Source organism: Bos indicus x Bos taurus, chromosome 8 (genome assembly GCF_003369695.1).
Source record: "Bos indicus x Bos taurus breed Angus x Brahman F1 hybrid chromosome 8, Bos_hybrid_MaternalHap_v2.0, whole genome shotgun sequence".
NCBI lineage: Eukaryota > Metazoa > Chordata > Mammalia > Artiodactyla > Bovidae > Bos > Bos indicus x Bos taurus.
In genome coordinates this window covers 112,049,169-112,074,918 of record NC_040083.1, presented here as the reverse complement: position 1 = coordinate 112,074,918, position 25,750 = coordinate 112,049,169, and the positions used below count along the sequence as shown (strand labels likewise).

Below are 25,750 nucleotides of genomic sequence, written 5' to 3'. Positions count from 1 at the left end.
GTGATGCCCAGTGACGCACTGACCACAGCAGAGCTGCAGTCTGCAAAGCCCAGCTGGGTGGCATGCATACCCTGCCACCCGTTGGTAAACGGCGTGTCCTCATGGGTTTAAATTCTGACTTAGAGGCTCACACGCCTGCATCAGCCTGGGGTCACCTCTAACGAGTGTTTTGAGACCCCCCGCTGCTCATCCCCCACTCAGGCCCTGGATGTCCTTCGAGGGTGGGCGCTGCCCAGGTCTTGGCTGTCACCACTGGGCGTAAGGGCCCTGGACGGAGCTGGGCCGGGCCTGGCCCTCTCCTGGGCCCATCCCTGGGGGACACTCGGGGTGCATCTGGTGGTCTGGGGAGCGTGGGGGTGGGCAGGGCCTGCGACGGCAGTCCCACGGTTCATGCTGCATGCTCTCCGGCATCCTCCGATCATGCATCTCTGCTCTCAGGCCTCCCCGTCGGGCCGGGCGCTGGCTCGGACCCCAGGCGCCGCTCTGAGCCGCTGCCCGCTGCCCAGCGCCCCAGGTGATCACGGACAGGCTCCTGTCCAGGGTGGCCGACCTACCTAGCAGTGCTGGCGTCCCTCTCAATAACGGGGCGTGTCCTTGGGGCACTGCTGCGGGAGCACATGCACGTCCAGCAGCAGGGGAGCGGCTAGGCCGGAGCTGCGGCAGCCGCGGTCAGAATTGGAATTGGACGCGGAGGACCCATGCAAAAAAGAACATACAGAAAGGTGACTGTTGGAGAAACCGCCGCTGACCCCAGCCAGCCGTCCCCGCGTCCTGGGGCCGCCGCGCTCGCTGTGCCTGTGACGGGCATGCTGGGCCTGGGGGCTGGACGCCGGCAGGGCCGCCCAGGGGTACTCACCTTCCGCGGTTGCACGGAGCGCTAGGGCGGCCGCACCACTTACACGGGGTGGAAGACGGGCGTTAGGGACTCGAGTGCCCACTGGGAGGGGACCCTCACCGACCACGGAGCAGGAGGGGGATGGAGGGGGGTGCCCTTTGCTGCCCTCATAGCGTCCCACCCACGTCCCTGCCTCTCAGGTGAGGCAGCATCTGTGACCACATCCAGCTGGCCTTTAGTGGTAAGAAGTGGACCCTGGGCTGGTGAACGGATGGTGGGCAAAGGTCATCGACTAGGAGGGGGCAGGGAGGGGGCTGCCAGCTCATCCAGGCCCGTCTTCTCAACACCAAGAGTCAGTGGGGTTGCACTCGGGGAGGAGGCTGAGGGTCACCATGCCAGGGACACTCCAGGCAGGCATGCACGGGCCATGCCCACCCCCCGAACCCACGGGCACCCGAGGCGCAGTGCCGCCTGCCGGGTGGACACAGGCTTTGGTGCAGACGTGCCATGGGGCCAGCTGGCTGTGGCTGCTGCAGGAGCACATGCACGCCCAGCAACAGGGGAGTGGCTAGGATGGCAGGGACTGGCAGAGCCAGCTCCATTGCTCTGTCCATGGCAGTGCAGAGTCCCTCTCGAGGCAGCGGAGGACAGAGGTTACATCATTTAAAAGCAAGTCCACTTCCTAAACTGCTGACCACAGCAAGCCTTTGGGAGGAAGTTTGCCCAGGGCAGAGGAAAGAACAGTCTAGGACCAGGAGCGAGGGGCACTGGGACCAGTCACACCGTCCCTTTCCGCTGGAATCCTGTGCCTCCTGTTTACGTTCCTGCTCCTGCTGTTTCTCTTATTTTTCATACTTGTCATACTTGTGGATCTTTCATTTTTTGAAGCCCCCGTCTTTTCTCAGAGAAAGTGTCTTTTATTCTAAACAGGAGAAAATTAAAAAGATTTCTTTGTCCATCTTATACCTGAGTAATCCTGGGGTTCTCTGCAAACTCTCATGTTTCATGTCTTTTCTCTTCCTGTCCATCCCCACCCCTCTGCCCCACGCCTAGCCTCCTGCTCGAGCCTCTTGTTCACAAATGTCTGGGTTTTGAACACTTTCCAGGTTGGTTTCTCACCTTAGTCTCTGGCATGTCCTCCTTTCCTCTATGGAATCTGCCTTTTCCCTGTCTCATGTCTTTCTTTTGTCAAGTTTTCAATGGTTTCATAGATGCTGAGTTTTGCAGAAGTTTTTAGAAATAGATTCATCAGATATCCTTGTCTAAAGCCAAGAAGGTGAATCCAAACAGGTGAGCTCCGTGTTTAGGGTCACACGGGCGGCACGCTGCTGAGAGCAGAGCAGAAGCCTCTCCTGTGGTGCTTCTTTCGCTCCACTAGACTCTGTAAACGTCCTCTTCTCACCAACAGTTCCGAGCCTACGGCCCTGTTGTGTGGTCTAGCCCTCGTTTGGGGGAAGTTCAAAGACACAGAAGGTGGTTTGTTCTTGTCTGCGATCTACTGACCCTCGTGGCCCTCTGGGTGTCTCACAAGTGGGAGAGAATAGAAACCCATTTCTGTGATTCCTGCATGGAGGGCATGGCCCCGAGCAGGGTCCAAAAGTCACCGATGGTCCTGATTTCCCTCCGATTATGGGAGGGGCGAGGGCACAGAGGGGCATCAGAACGTGAACCACCTGCGTGGTCCAGATGTGGCAACCCGGAGAGCAGGTCTGGACTCGGAAAGGTTCCTTCCACTGAGGAAGAGCCTGGAATCGCCAGAAGGTGCCCAGGAAGGTCAAGGAGAGGCCTGACCCAGCGGGGACGACAGGCAGGGAAGAGGCAGGGAGAAGGCAGAGAAGGGAGGAGATACGAGAGCAGGTACCAAGGACCTGGCTCCTGGACACGCCTGCATCAGCCTGGCGCCAGCGCAGGGGGCCGGGTCGGGGGCGCTGGGCACAGGGTGGACCTGGTCCCCTCTGTGACTGTGGCAGGTCCCTGGTGGGCTGAAGTGGAGACTGCCTGCCGTGGGGCCCCTTGGAGCCTCAGCTGGAGGTCACTGACCCTGGGGAGCGCACTGTTTGCAGGGAGAGCACAGGGACATCCTTCACCTCTCCAGGGCCACGGAGCCCACGAGCAGGCGTCCTCGCTGGGACCCTTGCAGAGAAGCAAGGCCTCCCCCAGGTGGACATGTCTAAAGGGCAATTTGGGAGAAGCACTCGGAGTGAAGCAAGAGAAAGGGGCTAAGGAAGAAAGAGAAGTGGAATGAGATGAGCCGACGGGTGAGGAGGCCAGGAGTGAATGTTCACCATGAGGAGTGACGCCCCCACAGTCACCCTCGAGACCCGATGCCCCACAGTGACCCCCGAGACCTGACGCCCCACAGTGACCCCCGGGACCTGATGCCCCCACAGTGACCCCCGAGACCTGACGCCCCACAGTCACCCCTGAGACTTGATGCCCCACAGTTACCCTGAGAACCGACGCCCCCACATTCACCCCCGACACCCGATGCCCCAGAGTCACCCCCGAGACCTGATACACCACAGTCACCCCGAGACCGAATGCCCCACAGTCATCCCCGAGATCTGATGCCCCCAGTCACCCCCGAGACCTGATGCCCCCACAGTCACCCCTGAGATCTGACGCCTCCAGTCACCCCTGAGACCCGATGCCCCCACAGTCACCCCCGAGACCCAATGCCCGCACAGTCACCCCCAAGACCCGAGGCCCCACAGTCACCCCCGAGACCCGAGGCCCCACAGTCACCCCTGAGACCTGAGGCCCCACAGGTTGCTGCCTGCAAGTCCAGGCTGTGGGGCAGCCGTGTACCACCCCCTCTCCCACACCCTGAGGCCCTGGGCTGCTCTGCCTCCCGGAGGGAGCGTCCTGTGTGCTCCATGGGTGGAGACGACTTGAGGCCTGGAGCCAGGTCACTCGGGAAAAGGACAAAGCATTTGGAAGCACTGAGCTCGGGAAAGACTCAGGGAAACAGCGCTGCCTTGGACCCGAGACTCTCCTGAGGAGGATGGGGCTCTGGTCCCAAACTTTCAGGAAGAGCTTTCTCGGGGACCCCCAATGGAGGAAAGCGCAGGTGCTCACGGGGACGGGGTGACTGTGGGGAACAGAGGGCAACGTGGGTGGATGGGGCCAGGCCTGCCCGTGACCTCCTGGAGGCCCAGGGCTAATGCCCCAGGCTTCATCCTCGGCCTGGGATGGCCCAGAGGGGCACCAAGTGTCCACCCCTTGGAGGGACTGGGAGCCCTCTGCAGGGCCTTTCAGGAGGCCCAGCCTGTCTCCAGGTGATGGCACATTCAGGGGAGGCCTTCTGCAGGCCCCTGGGGAGAGAAGGCAGGTCCAGGCCTCCCGGAGCCCCTGCCGGCAGCCCCCTGTCCCCACCTGGGTCACCCACACCACCCCCTCTGTTTACTTGAGCCACAGTCTCACCCCCATGGGGGCCTCTGCTTCCCAAAAACTCCCCCCCAGGTCCTGTTTCCCTTCCAGAACCGGGCATCACAGGGCCCAAGCCCCCGTGGTCTCTCCCTCCCATGGGTCTTCCCGGCCACCCAGGCCAAGAGCTGCTCGCTCCTCTCCATGGATGCCCTCAGCCCATTGGGCAGAGCAGGGCGCTGTCCTCTGTGCCTGAGTGTCTTGCCGGTCTCAGGGCCCAGAAGCCAGCCCCTGTCTGCCTGGCCCCCCGTCCCAGAGCAGATGGAGGAGGGGCTTCTCCCTCCAAGCTTGGGCTTTGGCAGCCAGTGCTCACAGAGCTTGTGCTTCTCCGTTTTCTGCTCAGCAAGCTAGGTGCCAGGTGACCCAAAGCCGGTGAGGACGCCTCGGTGGGTGGTGTGTGCTCTCGAGGGGCCTGTCCTCGGGGCCCTTCCTGGTCTCAGGGGGTCTCAGTGCCTGGGGGACGGTCCATCTGTGTCCCGGGAAGTGATCTGGTCTTCCACCCAAGTGCTGGCTTTCCTCCCAGCTGGAGCTGGCAAGCTGCCGTTTCCTGTCCTTGGTCAGTGGGCCAGCATTGCTCCTCTGCCCTGGGTACTTCTGTGGGTGGCAGGGCTAAGGATGCTTTCTGGGTGGGTGTCAGCCTGCTGACCAGCGGGGCTGCGCATGGACTAAGTCGTAGGTCCTGAGCATCTGCATGTGTGAAGCTGGGTGTGATCACAGGGACTCTGTGATCATAGGGATGAAGTGAGCCTGGCAACCGGCCCTCCTAAGCCTCCCCACCCCAAGACCCAACTCTGAGACAGAGGACACCAGGCCTCCCTGTCCTTCACCAACTCCCGGAGCTTGCTCAAACTCATGATCATTGAGTCAATGACACCATCCAACCACCTGGTCCTCTGTCGTCCCCTTCTCCCCGTCTTCAATCTTTCCCAGCATCAGGGTCTTTTCCAGTGAGTTGGCACTTCGCATCAGGTGGCCAAAGGATTAGAGCTTCAGCTTCAGCATCAGTCCTTCCAATGGATATTCAGGGTTGCCTTCCTTTAGGATGGACTGGTTGGTTTTCCTTGCTGTCCAAGGGACTCTCAAGAGAGCCCAGCACCACAGTTCAAAAGCATTGGCAACCCACTTCAGTATTCTTGCCTTGAGAATCCCATGAACGGTATGAAAATGCAGAATATGACTTAGCTATTTTTTTTTCTCTCCAGATGGGCCGGTTCGCGGAGATCCTGAATCTCAGGGAGCCTGTTGACTTTCCCCCTAGCACAGAGGACGGGCCTGGAGCCCAGTTAGGCTTCTGTGCAGGGTGCTTCCTAAGAATGGCCACTGTCCCTGGCCACCCAGCATCCCAGGCCATCCGAGAGCGAGCGCCAGTGACCATAAAGGCCTCTGAGCAGCAGTGGGCTAACTGCTCACCCACACTCTCCAGCAGCCCTGGGTGCTGGGTTCTACTCTCTTTGGCTGATCTCGCAGACAAAGCAGGCACAGAGGTGCCCAAGATGTGCCCCCAGCCGGCTCAGAGGCCACTGCCTGCTGGGGGGCCAGTGGGTTTAACCTGGGCAGGCTGATGGACAGTGGGCAGTGGCCCTGGAGAGGCACCATGACAGCCACCGACAGGCGTTGGCTCTGGACGCTCCTCTGCCTGGCTCATGACAATCCCAGCACTGCAGAGCGTCCTGTGTCCTCCTGTCATGAAGTCTGGCTCAGATGCTTCTGGTCCTCTGTGGGGACTGTGGTCCTTGTCCTGGGCTGTGACATTCTGCCCACGGAGGGTCCCAGGTGGTGCCTGGGTGTCCTGGGAGCGGACCTCAGGTGGCAGGGGCTCTGTGGATTGTTCAGCTCCACCCAGGATGCCACATGGGGCTGTGGGCAGGGCGGTGGGCTCGGGGCAGATGGGCTTGTTAGGGAGACAAACAGACCCGGGGTTCCACTCGCCGTGGACACACTGCCACTGAGGGCTCCCCATCTCAAAGTGTGCGGGAAACTCTCACAAATAAAACCACGTCGTGGAGTCTGCTAAATATCAGCACTATCTGTGTTTAACGGAAACCAACCTGGATCTGAGTTTTAAGGAAATCATTTTAAAACGTGGCTACCCCAGAGCATATTTTATAAAAACTTCACTTATCGCAAACCACAAATGAGTTTATAGGAAATGGATCACATTTAAAAATGATTTTTGTTACATTAGCCGTAAAGGAGAACCATTTTCTGGAAAAATAAGAAGGAAGGAAGGAAAAAGAGAAGAAGGAAAGGAAAGAACATGTTTAATTAGGAATTAGGAGGAGAGGAACGCGGTGATCTGTGATTCTCACGTTTCATCAGCAGTCGCCTGGGGAGATCTCTGGGGTGGGGGCCCATTCTCTGGCCCAGAAGACAGGGCAAGTTTTGCCCCCCTGGGAGGAAGGCTCTCTGGCAGTTCATGCCGGGTGGGAGGACATCCTGCCCCCACCCTATGGCACTGCAGGGCCGCCCGATGCTGGGAGGTACCACAGGATGAGCAAGCCGGTTGCTATGGAAACCTCCTCCCTCAGACACCCCCCCTGGTGCTGCTGATTCTGTGATGTGTGGAAGAACTGGGGAAGCCTGCTTCTGATCAGGGGGAACTGGCAGGGAGGGGTGGGCATCCCAGGCAGGCAGGGAAGGCCTTTCACGGACAGCAGGGCTCAATCATACCATCTCTTGCCTGGACAGTGGTGCACAACCAGAGTCAGGAACTGTTGGGACAGACACACCATTGGGTCCTCAGAGCTTCAGGAACCATGGGTCTGAGAGCCTGGAGGACCAGAGGCCACCCCGCAGCCAGGCTCCCCTGGGGTCACCCGGATAGTCTGAGTCACAGCGCCTGGAAGCTCCGCTGACACAGCTGTGTCCCGAGACACAGATTGGAGACTTGCCTGCAGACACATGCTCCCTGCATGCTCCTGGGGACAGAGCATGCCCCGCATGGCCTGGGGACTCCCGCTGGGTCACCCTTCGGGAAGGACTCTGTGCTGGGCGTCAGGGCCCTGGGGCTGTAGCCCCACCCTCTCCACGCTGGGCAGGGTGTGCACATGTGAGTGCAACACGTCTACAGACTCAAGGCCCAGGGGCTCACTCTGCAGAGGTGAGGACCTCGGGGCCCCCGGGCTTTGATGGTGCTGTCGAGGGGAACGGCAGACCCCAGGCCCTGACACGCTCCTCCTGTCAGCCTGCCCCAGACTTGCTTCTCAGCTGCCACGTCCCCAGGCCCAGAGATGGGAGAGAAGGAGGCCGATGAGTCCAGGCGCCCAGTTAGCACATGGCCACACCGGGCTGGACGCTAATTCATGAGGACCCGGGGCCTGCGTTTGCCTCATGACAAGGATGCTCATTTCTCATGTCACGGAAAGAGCGATTGACCTAACAAGCTGTTGAAACTCAAAGGACATCAAACGTAAAAAAACCACATCCTTGCTTGTCAGAGGGGCTGGGGGGCTGGTGCGTCCTCGAGGCTGGGGAGTCAAGCGAGGGTTGTTCTCTGCACGCGTACGATGTCAACTCTCACAGAGGCTCCTGGGGGTGCTGACGCCCAATCGTGAGACTTTCTTCGCTGAGGCTGTTCATGAAGTTATTTCTTGGTCCAGAGAAGATGCACTTCAGCCAGAAAGGTACCATGGATCCCTAAGAGCCCACACTATGGGCCACCTGGGCACTGCCCTCTCACGGCTGCTCTCACCTCCATGTTTGATGGGGTCCCAGAGAGGTCACGGCCTCCCTGCCTCTGAGGGCCCCTACAGAAGCTGCCCCCCGTTCTGGGGACCCCTGCGCAGTCTGGCCGCTCCCCTGCTGCTGGGCGGGGTCCACCTTGCAGAAGCATCCTCAGACCGTGCCTCTGTGCCCCTCGTCTTCCCAGCCGTCTTTGGACCAGACCAACCTGGAGCAGAAGACGACGAACACGTTTCTTCTCTGGGACCGGGACACCAGCCTTCATCAGATGCAAGTTCACTGTCGGCCCTGAATCACTCGCTCTGGTTGGACTCTGAAGGAGGCGTTTTCTGTGATTTTCATGTTCGCTTATGCAATTTATCAGTGCCTACCACACAGCAGAAATGCCTGTTGGGTCATTTTCTCCTCTGGTCTGTGGACGACGGGGCTGCAGTCTGGTCTGTGTGAAGAGCAGCTTGGAAGTTCAGCTGAAGCTCATACTCGTTCTGAGAGGCCATTCAGAGCTGGGAATGTCTCCTGTTGGCAGAATGCTTTCCAGTGTGCGGAGGCCCGCAAGCTCCTGCCAGCCAGTTATCCGGGCTTTAAGGGTCGTTTCTTCTCCGTGGGCCTTACCACCTGACTCAGCCTGTCCTCTGCTAGAGCTGCTTGTTGGTACAAGGGAGCTGCCTGCCTTGTCTGCCTTCAGCATCTCAGGGCCTGAGGCCACGCGAAGCCGAGGCAGGTGGCCAGGGAGTCACGTGGGTGAAACAGCAACAGAGTTTTCTGAAGGGACTCAAGGGCCACAGGCCTCAGAAACTATGAAATGTAAGATTTAAAGCAAGATTGTCATTTCTGATACCAGGAAGTTAGCATCAGAGGCTCCTGGAAGGTCACTCCCGAGACAGAAACTCGGGAATCAAAATTCAGAAATTCATGGAATCAAAAGGGGCTTTGCAGGAGATACGAGATCTGTGGGGAAATGACAGCGTGGCCCCCAGTACACGGGCTGACAACTCGACCAGGGGACACGGCTCAGCCTCTTGCAGGCGGCGCAGCATGTGACCAGGAACGTTAAAATGTGATCTGTTTTAGACGAGACCGCCTAGGATGTGAGGGTCTGGTCTGCTTGGAGCTATGAGACGGGCAGAGAATAAAGAGAGGGTTTCTCAACATCTCCAGTGCTGTTCTGACCCTCAGACAAGGCACCGGGAATGAAAATGCCTCTGTTTCCACCTGAAAAACACGTCACCCAAAAAGGCCAAGAAACTGAAGCAAGTATTCAAGGCAGACTGAAAGCTAAGAAATGACAGAGCAAAAGATGATCAAAATATGCCAGTTGGGAGGATGTTTTAGAATTCAGAAAGCGGGGAGAAGAGAGTGAAATTAGTAAGCGAGGATGAGATCTGATGAAGGTTTGATGGGCTGATGGACATTTTTATTTGATGATCTTAAACCTGATTTGCAAGTCTGATATGAGCATTTTAAAATAATACCATATTAGACAAGAGGCAGAAAAAGATATATTAGGAAAATGGAGTCCTTTTATCTCTGAAATATTTTGATCTCGGGTGTTGGGGTTTCGAGTGTAAGCAGTTCCGTTTCATTCACGTGGTGCTGGAACTGGGTCAGACTTTAGGTGCTGACTTCCTCCTGACCTCCCCCCTGCAGTCCGCTGGCCCCCAGCCTGCTGAAGCCCCTTTGGCCTGGCCCACCAGGCCCAGGTGAGCGTTTGCACCTCCCTGTCTCTTTGCAGACCCCGGTCCTTCATCGAAAGCCCTTCTCTCAGTCAGTCTGGAGCCGGCGCCTGAGAGACACAGCCCGTCTCATCCTTGCAGTGAACCGCGGTGTGGGCGCCAGCTTCGGCCTGCCGTGCGTGCAGCAGGACTACAGCGGTCACCTGCCTCCTGAGGCACGCGGGGGCCCTCAATGCCGAGACCCGGCCCTGCTCTGACTCCCCAGAAGGGGCTTGGAGGAGCCGCCCCGGACCCCCGGAGGTAGAAGAGGTCGTCTCGTGACGCTTACTGCCCTCCTTACATCGCACTCCTGGAAACCCAAAGGTGTTTGGTGGTCCTTATTAGTGCAATGGAAATATCCTGACTAGATTTCCAAAGGAATTTTCCAAAGAAGCTGGCTGATGGATCACAAATACTCGCAACGAAGGGATAAACAAAATCTTAAATGATTTCTACGTAACCTAAGAGCCGGCTCCACCTAGTTCCCTGAGGGACTAAAAGCCAGAAACACGCATTTTCAAGGGTGAACAGGTCTTACTGTGATGCGAAAGGGGAAGAAAGCAGAATCACCTCAGCGAGAAGCAGAGAGCAAGAGGGAACAAGGCCAAGTTGCTGGGACGATCCTGATGGGACGAGCGGAAAGAGCCTTCCCTTGGGAAAGGCCAGGATTGACAGAAACGACTGAAGCTCGCTCAGACTCCCCACGGGCATGTCCAGTGCTGAGTGGGGGCCAGGCCCGGTCCTGGTGCTGAGCCCCACACGCGCGACCCCTCTGCCCACACGCCAGCTGCCCTGGGAGCCCTGACCCCACGCGGTGCGAGAGCTGAACTGAGCGCACCACACGTTCGATGGAGAACAAACCAACAGAATGGAAAACCCAAGGGATAGTTACCCCCTTTCTCGGGAGACAAACACCTTGGAGAAGGGAATGCGGGAAAGCTACATGGCCTAAAAATGTGTGAACTGAAAGTCCCGGAAGGGACTAACATCTCCAGTGTAACATGTCACGGGGTGGTGGACAGGGAGCGCCAGAGACAGCAGAGGATGGCGCGGTTCAGGAAGACAGGAGCCACGACGGGAGGGAGGAAGCGGACAGAGGGGACCCATGGTAGCACCCCAAGTCCCTTGGGGAGAGGATGAGCCTCTCACTGCTTCCGCAGACAGCCCAAGCCTTGGAAACAGGCTGAGGTCACTTTCCCTTCCTTCGGCGAGTTTTAAACATGGGGCAGGAAGCAGTGGAAAGATGCAAGTATTCCTCCCACAAGCCTGTGGGTCCCCGCCTGCACGGGGGTGTGCGGCCCTCCTTGCCGTAGACCAAGGGGGCTACATTTGGGGGAGAGGGGCTTCCTCTTCATCTTTTCAGAGTCGAGCTCAGACTGCCCAGCTCCTTGACTTGTGGGGGCCCTGGGGGGCCTGGGGCTCATCCCTGCTGCCTGCAGGGCAAGCTGCCTGTCTGCTCGGGCGCTGGGCACAGTGCACCGGCCACTTGGCTTCCTGCTGGACGGTGATGCCGCTTCCGCCCCAGCTTCCCACCCCTTTGCTTTCCACTTGGAAAATCACGGTCCGGGTGCAGGAGACGCCGCACACCACACAGCAGAGCGAGGCTGGAGCCAGGTCGTGCGCGAGCCACCAGGGGTCCATGTGGCTGTCACCAAGACCATCCGTCCATGCACAGCTCTGTCCCCTGTCCCAGGCTGACCCTGTAGAGCGCGCCCTCTACCACTGTCTCCTTCCCACCCAGGGCATCAACGTTTATGAATTTACTGGAACTTTCCGGATCATCCGTCAAATCCCCTCCCATCCCAGGGGAAACCTAGGGCTCAGGCGCGTGGCTGCCTGCACCCAGGGTCCCCTGCTCAGCCTACCTGCTGACACCAATGCGTCCCCCGTAGGATCGTAGGCTCCTTATACGACTGCATTGCACAAATCAACTTACTTCGATTCATTCACTAGCTTGTTTACTCAAATAGCTGGTGTCCCCAGAGCAGTGCAAAGTGCTGTTGAGGACCGGGCAGATGCTGGAGCCCCAAGAGGCGCCCTCAGAAGCCTCTGTCCTGGGCTTGGTGCAGGTGGCCACACGGCCACACAGACCGCGTGCAAGACCAAACAACCGCTGCAGAAAGAGCCGGGGTGCTGGGCTCACGGGGGAATCCAACCCTGGTGAGGGATCGATCGGCCAGCTCTGTGAAGGGCGAACCCAGCTCCGAGGTTGGGCTCCTGGAGACAGTTTGGGATTGGATGGAGAGAAGGGTCAGGGAAGGCCAGCTCCAGGGCTTGGCAAAGGGCCAGGCAAGGGAGAGTGCCAGAAAACTTGCAGCGTGAAGTACGCACACACACGGTAGACAGTTACCCGAAGAACTAAGAGGTATGTGCGTCTCAGGGTCTCTTAACCCATCTTTAGGACTCAAGGCGGAAAAACAAAAAGTGAAAGTGTTAGTCTCTCTCAGTCGTGTCCAACTCTTTGCCCCAGACGCCTCTGTCCATGGGATTCTCCAAGCAAGAATCCTAGGGTGGGTTGCCATGCCCTTCTCCAGGGGATCTTCCCGACCCAGGGATTGAACCTGGGTCTCCTGCATTGCAGGCAGAGTTACCAGGGAATCCTAAGGTGAAACAGTCTGTAAATCTATGCTTGAGGTGAAGCCGAGGTTCTTCTCCCAGCAAAGACTGGTGAGCGGCACTGCCCTCCCCGCTGCTGGACACAGAGCCGGGTCGTCCGGCCTAGCGGGGCCCGCCGTCCTCAGGGCGGCGCGTGGGAGCGCCTCTGCCAGATGATCAGATGGTAGGTGGGACGGCCTCCGGGGGAGGACCCGCGTCATCACACTTTCCCACCTCCTACCGGTTTGTCCGCTCAGCCTCGGCAGGAAAAGCCAGCGTCCAGGAAAGCGGCAGTGAAGCCGCTGGCTCGGGAGGAGTCCTGTCGCTCTGATGACGTGTGAGGGGAAATTGCGTCATCAGTCATATCCGGACAACGCATCCTCGCAGGGCCGCCCGTGGCGTGGCCGCTGGCCGCCATGTTGCTGAGCGGGAGACGTCTGTGCTGCCCGGTCCTAAGGGGACCCGCGGGCCACTGAGCTCAGGGCCGGCCGGCCACGGAGGGAACCTGTTTGTGGCGGGAAGTGGAAGCTCTGTAACAATGTCCATTTCCAGGAAGTGATCGGGTGGCCCTGGGCTCCTCCAGTGGAGTTGAACAGAAGGCAACCCCGGGGCTCCGCGGCAGTCCTGGCTTCCTCCATCAGCAGCACTCCTGGTGACTCACTCTAATAGTTCAGGAGCTTTAGTCGCCACATATATGCGGACGACCAGGTTTCCAGCCCCAGGCTCCCCTGAGCGCCTCTCGCGCTCACAGGGCCCTCTTCTGATTGCCTGGGATAGTCAGCTCTCCGCAGCTGCACCCTCACCAGCTCCAAGTCTCCCCCCAGGCTTCCTGTTTTGGGGGAATGCAGGTGGTGGGGGAGCCTTTGTGGGGTGCCCACCCACTCACATCAGGTTCCTCTGGCAGGACCCCCAGAGTCTGACCGCTCCTGGTGCCAGCTTTGCTCCTGACCTCGTCTTTGGAATCACCTCCAACGCTGGCAGTCACCAAGGCCTCCCCACAGGCCTCCACCCCACCCTTGCCAACCTGCAAGCCATCCTTCATTTGGGGCCAGTGTGATGGGTGTAAGATTCAGGTGAAGCCCCCACTGCACTGACACCCACCTCCTCGGACTGGAGCTCTGAGTCCTGGAGGCCTGACGGGGTCTGAGCCCTGATGAGCTGCTTCATGTTCTAGAACCCTCCACCGGTTGCTCCTCCCTGGCCCCCAGAGTCCACACAGGGGTTTACATGCAAATCCAGGGAACAGCACACACCCTTGGCCTGTCGTCCGTGTGTAAGGCTTGACTACAGGAGCTGGCGGGTCTATAAAATGAGACGTATGTGCACGGAGCTCATCACCCGGCTTCTTAGGGCGCCACTCCATCTGTCTTCCACCCACTGTCTAACTGTCCACTGCTGGCAACGAGGACGGGTGGACCTTGACGCGCCAGCCACCTTCGTTCCTGGGCTGGGTGTCTGTGGTTGATCATAGTTCTGTGTCAAGAAGGAAGCTACAGAATCACCACCCCCACCCCCAGGAATATGATGCACCTTTTAAAGACTCCATAACCTGTATGGTACATGAAGAAGCAGCCTTCAAGATCCTCAATAGATGTGATTAATAAAAAAGCTAATTCGTATCTAGTAGAGAGATGACATTATATGTAATTTTTCTTCCCCTACATTCTCAATTTTTTGAGCTTATAGTAGCCTTGCTCCCAAAAAGTCATTTTAAAACTCCCTGGTCTTGTTAAGAGCACACGGTGCCCCCTCTCAGCTAAGATCCACTCACACGCGCCTGTGGTGGCTGACTGCATACCCCAGTACAGTTCACCTCAACCAAAGGAAGGAGTAAGACAGCACCAAAGCCCCCTGCCCACAGGATGACGAGAGCAGAGGGACCCAAAGCTGATGTTCCCAGGCCAGGGCAGGGTTCACGGAGCAGGGGCCGCGCAGCCACACGCCCCTGAGCGTGGACGCCGAGACGGAGCTGCTCTCTGCGGCCCTGGGGTTGAAAACGAGCAAAATCAAGTTATGGTCTTGAGTCCCAGACTCTGCCCTGCGCTCTGTGGTGGCATCTTCAGGAGACAGACGCCAAGGATAATTGGGATGGGGAGGGGCTGAAGGTGCCCTCCATGGAGCAGCTCTCCTGACAGGTAGGCTAATTAGGGGGATAAGTAAGCAAGCTTGCAAGAGGAAGATTCCAGCCGTGAACAGAGAGCAGGCTTCTGACCACTTCCTCGCCCCAGGTACTAATAATGTATATGTGAATTATCAGCCAGGCTTATTTAGTCACCACAGAAGCAGCCCAAGGTGCTCTTTGATGACACCTGCTTAACCAGATTTGAATTTCTGTACAAGTTTGAAAGTAATAAAGTCGAACATATTTTAAAAATAACAGAGGCTCTCCACCACCTTGTATTGAACGCTGCCTGACTGGTCCAAAACGAGGAGGTGTTGGTGCGATGTGCAAATATTCTATTGTGAAAAAAACACTGTGAAGCTTGTATAATATTTAGTTTTAATCTAAATGTCATGAAATTAAAAAGAGGACAGAATGTAAATATAAAAGGACTAACCTATTTGTCAGTGTCTTAATAATACCACAAAAATGTTTAGGACACAGATGATTAAAAATTTGTAAACTTTTGGTTGCAGGAATAAAATATTCCTGAATGTATTAAAATACAGTAAAACTATATACAAAGGACAGTACTGGGACTTCCCTGGCGGTCCATTGGTTAGGAATTTGCCTTCTAGTGCGGGGGACTTGGGTTCGATCCCTGGTCGGGGAACTAAGATCCACAAGTCGAGGGGCAACAAAGCCCATGTGCGGCACCTAGGGAGAGCCCTCCCCCCGAAGAATGAAGACCGTGCAGCCAAAGAAGCAAACGTTAAAAAAGAACAGGCCAGTGAAGTCCAAGGTTCTACGCGGCACTGTGCGCTTGACAGGTGTGGCTATCAAATCTGGATCAATAACGCAGAATACCAGCAGAAATGAGGCAGTCCCTCAGCCTCATCACCCTCTCAGGAGCCACGCGTGGCCATGGTTGCCAGACTGGACACTTTCATAGCCCCAGAGACTTCTGTTGGACACTCTTGTAGAAACTCACATTATAAAGCCAAATCACACCTTTGTTTTAATGATCAGAAAGTATTTGCACTTAATGTTTATTTTTTCTCGAAAAGGTCAGGTTAGAGAGGCAGTTCTCATGTCTTTCTACTATCGCAGTATTCTCGAATCCCCTGTGAAGGTAGTAGGGTGTCTCCATCTCTTATTGTGGGCAGACAACAGGATTAAGTGCCTGAACCACCTGGAGATGACTAAGCAAGACCCATGGGTACCTGGGACCTGTCTCTCTTTGTAAAAATGCAAAAAAGAGACACTAGACTAGAAGGGATGTGATTTTCCTTGAACTGTAGCTCCTGGAAGATGAAGGGTCGCATTTAGGAACAAATGCACAGGCGAATCTGCTCCCGGGCATCTCTGCTCACTGGCACCCCTGGCCCACAAACGCCCCCTTCACCTCCTCAGAGTCGGTCTTTCCGATCAAGAAAGAGACCTGAAGAGAATGGTCCTCTCTCCTGAAATTGCCAGGAAAAATGCCCTCCAAAATCCTTGTCGATGATTTCCCAGAGGGAACATCTACTTTATTTCCAATTTTGCTCATTTTGCTCCGGGGAGCTATAAATTAGTGAAGTGTTTACTGGAATAAAACCTCAAATTCACAGTGAAAGGCCAACGCAACCTAGACCTCCCTGGTCAGACCTTCCTTTCCTGCACAGAAGCAGCTTCTCAGGCAGCCTGGGGTCGGGGCGGGCCAGCCGCTGAGCGGGAAGGAAGGTCATGGCTCAGAGTTGCCAGAGGAGCCGGGGTGAGATGAAAATGGGACTAGCTTCCCAATAATTAGGAGAGGCCGAGTCTAACCAGGTGTAACGCACGAGGAGGATGCAGGCAGTCCAGCATGCTTCATGAAGGGCCATGCGTCTGGCCTTGAATCCTGGCCTAACGACACAGACAACGTACCTGTATTCACGCACGTGTGTGTTCACGCACTGACACACAGTGTATTTAAATACGTATTTTAAAACTGCAGTATTTGAAATTACAAGGAAAGTCATTTTTTTCCTTTTGTTCACATGCACCAAATATGCTGTATGTTTTATATTCTTAATTTTACAAAGATTAATCTTGCAGTTAAAAATTAAATGTATTCAAGGAGGAATTTTTAAATAGATTGCTGCTGCTGCTGCTAGGTCGCTTCAGTTGTGTCCGACTCTGTGCGACCCCATAGATGGCAGCCCACCAGGCTCCTCCGTCCCTGGGATTCTCCAGGCAAGAACACTGGAGGGGGTTGCCATTTCCTTCTCCAATGCATGAAAGTGAAAAGTGAAAGTGAAGTCGCTCAGTCGTGTCCGACTCCTAGCGACCCCATGGGCTGCAGACCACCAGGCTCCTCCGTCCCTGGGATTCTCCAGGCAAGACTACTGGAGTGGGGTGCCATTGCCTTCTCCGAATAGATTGTATAGCGTGGGCTATTTTAGCTTAGCTTAGATTACAAATTGTGTTCTATTTATTTAGAAATAATTAACATCATTCAGTACAGTCTGATGTCTGTGTTAAAATGTTACCATTTCAAAATGGAGGAAAGGAATGTTCAGAAATATGTCTTAAGGAAGGTCTTCCTCATGGCCCTTTTCTGGACTTAACACTTCCCCAAGTGTATCACAATAAAAACATAAAAAGCTCCAGGCTAGCTTTGCCATTAGAAACTCAGCCCCCTCCCCAGGAGGGGGATCTGTCCCTCAGGGCTCCTGTTTCTCGGGTTAGACTCAGTGGTCACTGCCAGCTGGTCTGTGGACAGCCAGAGAGCGGGCTGTCCAGGGGGCAGAAGAAGTTGGTTTGGCCTCTTGGAAGACAGAGCGCACAGCAGGATGAAGGTGAAATGAAATGCGGGGCCCTTGGACCCATCCTCCCTTTAACAGAAGAGGACACTGCATCCCAGTGGCGGCAGGGGTGAGGGTCTGCTCGACGAGAGCCCTGGACCAGGGGCCCTGATGAAACCCATTCAGACCTACAGAGCTTCCACACAAGACTTTAATTACTGTGTGACTGAGCAGAGAGGAGGTTGGGGATCTAGCCTCATTAATCACGTTTCATTTAGTTTTGATGAAAATGGATGATGAAACACCAAGAAACAGCCTGAAGATTCAATTTCTCAGGGCTGACAAGACCAGATTTTCTGGGCAGCCTCGTGGCTTGTCCAGCAAATCCCTGATTGTGACGGAGAAGGTGCCTGGGAGGCCAGGGGCCGGGCTCCTGACGACTGTCTGTGATGAGCCTTGATTCAAGTGTGGTCCTGGATGGAACCCACGACTGCCAGCTGGGCCAGGGCCCACTGAGGGGCATCCACTCGGCTCCCAGGAGGGCAGCCTGATGGCTGGCTCCACTCTGCCCCCCTCCCCCGGAACTGCGGGGCCTGGGGTTCCAGTCTCCCTGCCCGGGCCCTCAGGCCCTCAGCTCTGCCCAGCCCCTCAGCCCCCCCTGCCCCCATGCCCCCAAGGCCTCCTCTAGGCCCCCGTCTTCCAGGAGGCTTGCCCACCGGGCCCCCATTCCATCTGCCAGGACTCCCCGCACTCTCCTTGGCAGCTGAGAACACAGGCCTGGGTGCCTTGAGGGCAGAGAGGGGGGTCTTATCTCTGGATGTGGGTTACAAGTTTTTAAAATGAAAGAATGACCAGCTTGGTTTATGGTTTTCCAGGAAATGCCCTCTCCCGGTTTTTGCTTCCGCCTCGAAGCTCAGGGACTTTGCACAACATCCCTTTTTACTGAGGGGATGTGAGCACAGAGGGCCTCGGGGCAGCAGGAGGCTGCACACGTGATGATGGCAACAACCGGAAGTGAGAACACCTGCAGTGCTGGCCTGCAGATGCATTCGTGCACAGCACACACGCACAGGTACATAGGCACACATGCCCCTACACACACACATACATGCACAGATGCACACATGCTCACGCACACACATATACACATGTACACACCCACACATGCACAGGCACACATGGATACACATGTTCACACTCACACAGATGCACACATGCTCACGCGCACACACAGGCACACATGCATACACATGCTCACACACACACACACTTACACAGATGCATACATGATCACACACATGTATACTACATGTACACGCCCCCACACAGGTACACATGCATACACCTGTGCACACATACACATGTCCACACCCGCACAGACGCACACATGCTCATGCACACCCCCCCCCACACACACAGGCACACATGCATTCACACACCCACACACATACATGTACATGCACGCACACGCATGCCCACACATACACGTGTGCATGTGTTCGTACACACATGCTCACACATACACATGTACATGTACACCATGCACACACAATACACACATGCTCGTGCACACACACATGTACACACGTGCACAGCACCCATACACAGGCACACACACAGGAATATGGCAGGGAGAACCCAGCCCTTGGGCAGCCCCATCTGCAATATCCCTAACCCCAGGCGTTCCAACAGGTGTAACTGCTGCAGTGTCTTTCCTCTCATTATTTTTCTTTCGAAATTAAAGAAACTGCTATAAAGCTCTCCAAAGCTGGAGGCTCAGAAGAGTTCAGAGTGAACTGAAGTTCTCCTTATTCCAAGGAGGTCACAAAGTCATTTGGTAAACATTAAATTTGCGCTTACATTTCCCTTCGCATTCTGCTTAATGTCGTGAGAACGCCCAGCAGTTCACCCTGAACTGTGGGTCGTGTGTGTGCTGCCATGGTGATGATGACGATCACTGAGCGTCTACAGTGAGCCATGTGCCAGACGCGCCCATTTCACAGATGAGGACTTGACGCCTTGGATGGGAGAGGCAGCGCTCGGTGCTTTGTTTTCAGAGTCTGCTGCTACATCTGTGTCTTCCTTTGATAACCTAAGTCTGGTTTTTCAGGCTGCAGCCTTCCTCATAACCTGCCTCCAGACCTGGCAGATGCTGGAGAACAAACAAACACACCTAGACTGCATCTCAGACCCTGCCGGAGAGACTACAGGTGCTTCTACAAAGTGAAGATCCCTTTATAAAGGAAAGGAAACATCAACACATTTCTCTCTCTTTCTTCACTTCGCCTTGTTTTTGGTTGACTTGTGCATGAGCATGGTTAAAGGTGATTAAAACAGAATCCCAAATCCAAGCACTGGGTCTCTCCCTTAGTAACCCAGGCCTAACAGCAGCATCAGAAAGAGAAGGAACAGGAGGGAGGCTCTTAGAACATGTGAGTTCTCATGGCCAGTCAGTTCTGGTCGTAAGCGTGAACAGTCCCATGATGCCTGTCCGCGGGGCCAGCGTCCCCCAGGCGGGCCCTCCAGGGTTGACTGTGGCCGGGGCAGTCTGCTCTGGAAACACAGCAGCCCGGCCTCCCTCCGGGACCCTCAGCTGAGCAGGGCGGCTTTGCTCTATTAGTACGTGTGTGTGTCCGTTTGTGTGAGTGTGTGAGTATGTGTGTGTCTGTGTGTAACTGGCGTCGTCCTGAGGCACTCTCACTGCGGAAGCTTCCCTACACTGTGCTCCCCTCAGTTCCCATGTGAAGCACTTTAAACTGGCCCCCTTACGGTAAAAACCAAGTGCACCTGCAACAAGCTGCATTTCCTGGGGTATTTTTAGAAGCTGCCGCCGCACAGACTTTATCACCTTCTACACACACAGGGACACAGACGGTGGGGGGAGGTTCCTCCAGGGATGACAGAAGACCCCGGGAAGGGTTTCCCACAACCACTGCCAGGCCCCACCTGGAGCTTAGCCTCACGGGCCGGACCCCCGTTTAGTCCCCATTGGGGCCGGACCCCCGTTTAGTCCCCATTGTGGGTCAGGAGAAAACTGCATGAGCTCTACAGATGAAACCTTCCGAAGAAAGAAGAAAGTCAGAGCTTGCATTCCACGCAGTTAAGCACAAACTTTTAATTCTTCATCCAAAGCCAGACCCAGGACAGGGTTACTCATTTTGAAAAGGCAGCGTGAAGTGTGGAAAAGGCAATTGGGCCACTTCCTGACTGAGCCGCCGACCACCCAGCCTGTTTCCACATCTGCAAGGTGGGTCCAAGTCTCCCCCTTCTCACAGGGTATAAGCCACCCCACCCTCGTGAGGGGGCCTCACCATCCATGATACTGCTATGGGCGGGGAGCCCTGCAAATCTCAGGGTGCACTGGGCTCACGGGGTCCTGGTGGGTTTCGTCTGTGGTTTGATGTGACCCCAGGGGCCTGAGGCCGGCTCCGTACAGACCCTCATGCATACACTGGGGCACTCAGGTGGCCCTGCTGTTGCAGAATAAAATGATTTTCTAACTGAAAGAAGGGTGTCCGAGGGGTGCTCCCTGTCTCCCCCAGTGTGAGAGCTGAAGCCTCAGGACGACTTCTGCTGAGGGGAGCTAACTGTCCAAGGGGTCCTGTGCCTCCTTCCACACAGACACACACCCTCTGTGCAGGCCATGGTTCGAGTCCACAGCAGGAGTGATTCACAAAGTTCCCTGGAAATACTGCTGGGAACCAAGGGGGCGGAAGATGCTAGAAGTGAGGACCGTTTCTCAGAACTCGGCCTACGGTGAAGGTGGGTGAACTTCCTATACCCGGAACAATGGGAGCTAGGGGCCGAGGCTCTGCTTGGTCTCTGCCAGTAACTTCCCAACACCTGCACGACATCCACAGCCGATGAGAAAATCCTCGAAAGTTCTAGCAACAAGTAACCTTTAGAGAAAAGTTGTATCTTGGCTCAAGTTCAGAATTCTAATTCTTCAATTTAAATAAATGTAACCAGGTTTTAAAAAACGTTATGTGATGTACGTGATTAAAATTCCTGTGTCTAAGGTGAAAATACCTGGGGGAGGTGCCTCGGAAGGACAGACCACACGAGGATGTTTTAAAGGGCAGAGACCAAGGGGAAGGCTCACCCCCCCCCACCCCCGAGGACTGAGTCCAAGTTCAGACTCAGCAGGAAAGGGAACCAAGGTCGACAGTTCCTTCTCCTGCCAGGACCTGCATAAATCACAGAGGTTCTGGGTCTGGAAGACAAAGACTCAAGCAACAAGGGGGTCTAATGTGTCCCCCCAACTCCAAGTGTAAACAGGAGCCAGTTTGGGGGCCCATTTCTAGAGATAATTGCTTCTGATGTGAATCAGCTTAAACTGGTCACGGAGCTGGCTAACACACTTACATCATGCCCGTGTCTGCACTGATCTTGCATTGGGGAGTAGGAAAAAGAACTTCTGGTTGGGAGGATGTGGTTTCTTTAAAACTACACTGAGGGTGATGTGAAGTGATTTACACGGTCTCGTCTGTGGCTACCGCTCAGGTGATCTCAGCCAGGAAAAGTTTTAGGGGAGAAACTCCCCTTGAGCATCAGAGCTGACTTACATTAGGTGGAGTTCTCACCAAAAAAATCACATTTGTTTGGACGATTTTTTCCCCTTTTTCCCCCTTGCCTGGGGTCTCAAAGACTGTCACAGTCAGGGGTCCTCTCACGGAAGGCGGGGCGGTGAGAGGGACGCTCGGCCGTAAGCGCCGGCCTGGGAGGCTAGGGAATCCCGCCTGCTTCCGGCCCCTGTCGCGCGTGCCATCACCTGCCTCACTGCCTGGTCACCGACCTGCCCTCTATGGCCCACGGACCAGGGACGAGAAAGCAATAGCTGCAGAATCTGAATGATATTCAAGGACACATTACATTTTAATACACGTTCAGTTTACATATTGTACACAAGTCGACAAAATGATCGGCTTCTTCTTAAGACTATCCCATGTGCGCTGCTCTGGGTAAGTGTCATCTCAGGAAGTTCAAGAGGATGGGTGACCCAAGACCCAGAGTGTATCTGGCAAAACTCGTTGCCTGTTTGAGATCAAGAATGTTCTGTTAACAGCCAACTAACAAAAGTCCACGTTAGAAGTGGCAAGAGGAATGTTCTCAGAAGCTTCTGTTTCTTAGCTGATGCAGAAGAGAGAACAAATTTTGAGGCAATTGAGACCCAAAGGTGTCTGTATAAAGAGGTGGTGACCACTGACTCACACACTCTTAACCAGGTAAGAAGCTGTGCAGTGAGAATCGACCAGATTGTTGAAAATATACGTGGAAAGAACAAGCTATTAAAGGGGCACATGCGTGAATTATTCTAGAGGAAGCAGCTGCAAATCCTAAAAGGATTAATCTCTGCTTCTGTGCAGGGAAAGCCTTTGTGGCTGCAGGAAAAAGCCAGAGATGGAGGGGTGTCATCCATTAAAAGATTAACGAGAAAAAGCCACAGTATAATCTAAGGTATCCTCAGCTGAGAAAGACCTATCATCAAGTGAAAAATGGTTGTTTAAATATCAGATTATTTATAGTAGACATGAAGGTGAAACAGAGCATTTCAGAAAACTTGTCAAGTTTGGATTTCCTGGGAAAAGGGTCAGTCGAAACAGGATTTACTTGCTGCAAAGACAAGTTACAGGTGACGGAGGCTTTTAGACAGCTGGAAGCAGGAAAGGCCGCTGTGGCCTCCCCTCCAGGAGGGCCAGGGAGGAGGCGAGGGATGTCCACCCTGCACAGGAGGCTGTGAAGGGCGGGTTCCCTCTGAAGATGCTGATGGTGTGGATATCACACCGGCCTCCAAGGAGAGATGCGGCAAAAAGGAAGTGCCAACCCCGGAGGAGAAGCCGGTCTGCCTGGAGCTTGAGATCAACACGACCGTCTAAGCCCAAAGGCTACGGAGGCAAACCAAGGAGAGCCAGACCCGCCGGAAGCCTGCTCAGGTCTCCGAGTGGAGGCCGCCAAGGAGAAGCCGCGCTCCCAGGAAGCTGTCCCCAGGCTGTCCCGTTTACAGCTGGCCTGCTGGGACTGGAGACGCCCTCCTCAGCGAGAGGCAGACGGAAGTTGCCGTGTGCCGCCGTGTTAGCCAAGGTCCGAGTACGGTTAACCCCATTTCAATCGTGAGGGGAACATGGTTTCAAGCCACGGAAAAGGAGGTCTTAATAGAGCGGGCTGGATGGTTCTTGCTAATGCTGTCCGTTTGAGGTCCTAAGCTACGTGTCCGCCAGGCACTGCGTGGACGGCTACAGACCGCACAGCCATCAAGCAAGAGGCCGCCCTCCCGGTGTTTACACGCCACGAAGAGAACTCCAGGGTCTGGTGGCGGGAGGGCTAGTTCAGGAGGTCACTGAACATGAGCAGGTGGTCTATGGCGCTAGGGCCCTGGACAGGGGTCCTGTAAGAAACGACACGGAGTGAAACAGAGCCTGCACCCAGCGGACTGACGCCCTGCTCTGTCGTGGGGGGGTCCTGGGGGAGGGAGCCCAATGGGGTCTGAACGCAGAATTTTCTCTGCATCAGAAGGAAAGCCCTTTCCAAACGAAATGGAAGCCAAGCAATTTGATGCGATGATTTTTATAAAAGTCCAGGTAATTAAAAACGATGACTGGAGAATCTTGGTTCTCATCAGGTTGTGGAAAGCTCGTCTCGCCCTTGTTCTCCTGACAGATACTCGAATGTCCGTTCCAACTAGATGACAGCAGGTCATAATACGCGGGCTGGGGCTTGGCCTGACTTCTTCCAAAACCTGCCTAGGAGCTGAATGTGAATACATCCATCTACCTACTTACATCTACAGAGACACAGAGAAGAGAACCCTTAGTCTGGCGGTGTGGATGCGGCTGACCAGACCCACGCTGAAAACCCAGAGACAGTTACAGGCGCAGAGGAGAGGGGGCCATGCCGTGTGTGCTGGTGAAGCCTTAGCTGGGTTACGGCTGCCCTGGTGAGCATCTGTAGCTACGACCACAGTGCACTGAGGGAATTAGCTAGGATCATGGTGGAGTTTGGTTATTTGTCCTATTTAGATATCCATTCTAAAAATGATCATATTAAGCACTGGCTTACAAAAATCAGCTTCTGACTCTTCACAGGACAATCACTTCCTTAAAGTCTGAGTAACACTGTAAAACTCCCCTTCCACATGTGTGCATATCTGGAGAGAAAATACCTATGCTTTAGAAAATTCAAGATGGAAAGGATGCGATATGAAAAAGCTAGAGGTAAACGAGAGGGAAAAGGCAGAGGGATTGCCCACACAGGTGACCAAAATCCTCGAGAACATTCACGTGTGCTGAGTTTAGGCGCTGGCGCACACACGTGGCTTCGTAAACACATGTTTCTTTGCAAACGACACACCCCTTTTGTTACCACTAAGTGAACAGATTTTAGAAAGAGAAGGATTTTCGTTAAATCTTACTTGAGTTCTTGTGAGCTGGTGGCCAGCATACTTCGAATGCTTTTGTCAGCCAGCGGGCAGCCCGACAGACTGTAAGACAGGCCAGAAGAGTCCGGTGAGAAGCCCTGAGGCCCAGCGTACATCCCCGACAGACACAACGTAAAACTGAAACCAAAAAGTTGAATGCAGAAAAGCGATGGGGCAAGTGCTGTATATTGAATTTTGTTGGTGCAATGAACCAATGCATGTTTCCATAGAAATTTAAGGAAGCATGTCTTTGCGGAAACCATTTGAAAAGTCAGATTCAAATATCTGGGCTCTTTGGTCTCAATGTCTGTAAATCATATTCCAAATTGAGGTAGCTTGCTTTGAGATAAAAGACTTTTTAGAAGACGTCGATTAGCATGCTTTTGAAGGTCAACATATAGCACTTAAAGGGGTGACACAGAAGTCAACGTTTGTACTGGGACAGCATTGTTGAGGTAAGCTGAAAACAATAAATTGAAAAGACAGAATCCACCATGAGAAAAGTGAAGGCACACCTTCTGTGCGAGGCGTAATTACCAGTCACATGACCACTCCCATCACACCTCGGTGTTGGACATCTGCCACCAAACAAAAACAAAAACAGCCAAAGTAGTAAGCATGTTTCCCCAAAAAAAAACAAAAAAAAAAACTTGAAAAAAGTTTCATTGTTTCCAGTTTAGCTGCAATGTCTGCACGGGGTTTAAGCTGCCTGAAGAAAAGCTGCAAATGCACAGGATCACATGGAAATGGCGTCTCCATAGCACAGAGCAGCGCTCAGAACAAGCGTCCACGGCTGGCCTGTCGCCCACCCGCCTGGCCCCTGGGGACATCTGTGCGCTGTGCGTGTCGCATGCTCAGACGGCAAGGCAGATACAGACCCGGGTAGAGGTGAGCCAGAGGAGGGGCTCGGGGGAGCGACCGTCCCGCCGCGCGCCGTGCTTACGTGATCAGGTCTTTCTTGCTCTCCTTGCACTGGGGGTACTTGGGCTTGGGGCTTGGGATGGTCACCTCCCCTGGGTACCTTCTTTCTTCGAGGGCCTCCTGGAAGGGGTCCAAGTCTTCTGGCTGCGGGTGAAACACAGCTTCAGGGCCACAGAAGACACTGGACACGCAGACCGGAGGCTGCGTCCCGCGCCCCCCCACCCCCCGCCGTGTCCCGCTCCCTCCCCCCACCCCGTGTCCCAACCTTACCCTTAAAATCACAACACACTCCCTTCCGAG

General features: G+C 54.9%; 1 protein-coding gene across 24 annotated transcripts in view; it reads right to left on the bottom strand.

Moving 5' to 3' along the window:
* MYT1L (myelin transcription factor 1 like) overlaps positions 1–25,750 on the bottom strand; it is a 397,832-nt gene that overhangs the window by 43,196 nt on the left and 328,886 nt on the right. For 15 of the 24 annotated variants that reach the window (XM_027550720.1, XM_027550721.1, XM_027550722.1 and 12 more), the window contains 3 exons: positions 25,473–25,594; positions 25,045–25,107; positions 24,524–24,592 (listed from right to left, as the gene is read on the bottom strand). In XM_027550720.1, coding sequence (XP_027406521.1) covers positions 24,524–24,592; positions 25,045–25,107; positions 25,473–25,594 — 254 coding nt within the window. Of the gene's footprint in view, positions 1–21,966; positions 23,501–24,523; positions 24,593–25,044; positions 25,108–25,472; positions 25,595–25,750 lie in introns of those variants that run through there. The other 9 variants (XM_027550741.1, XM_027550734.1, XM_027550731.1 and 6 more) reach the window with 3 other exon arrangements.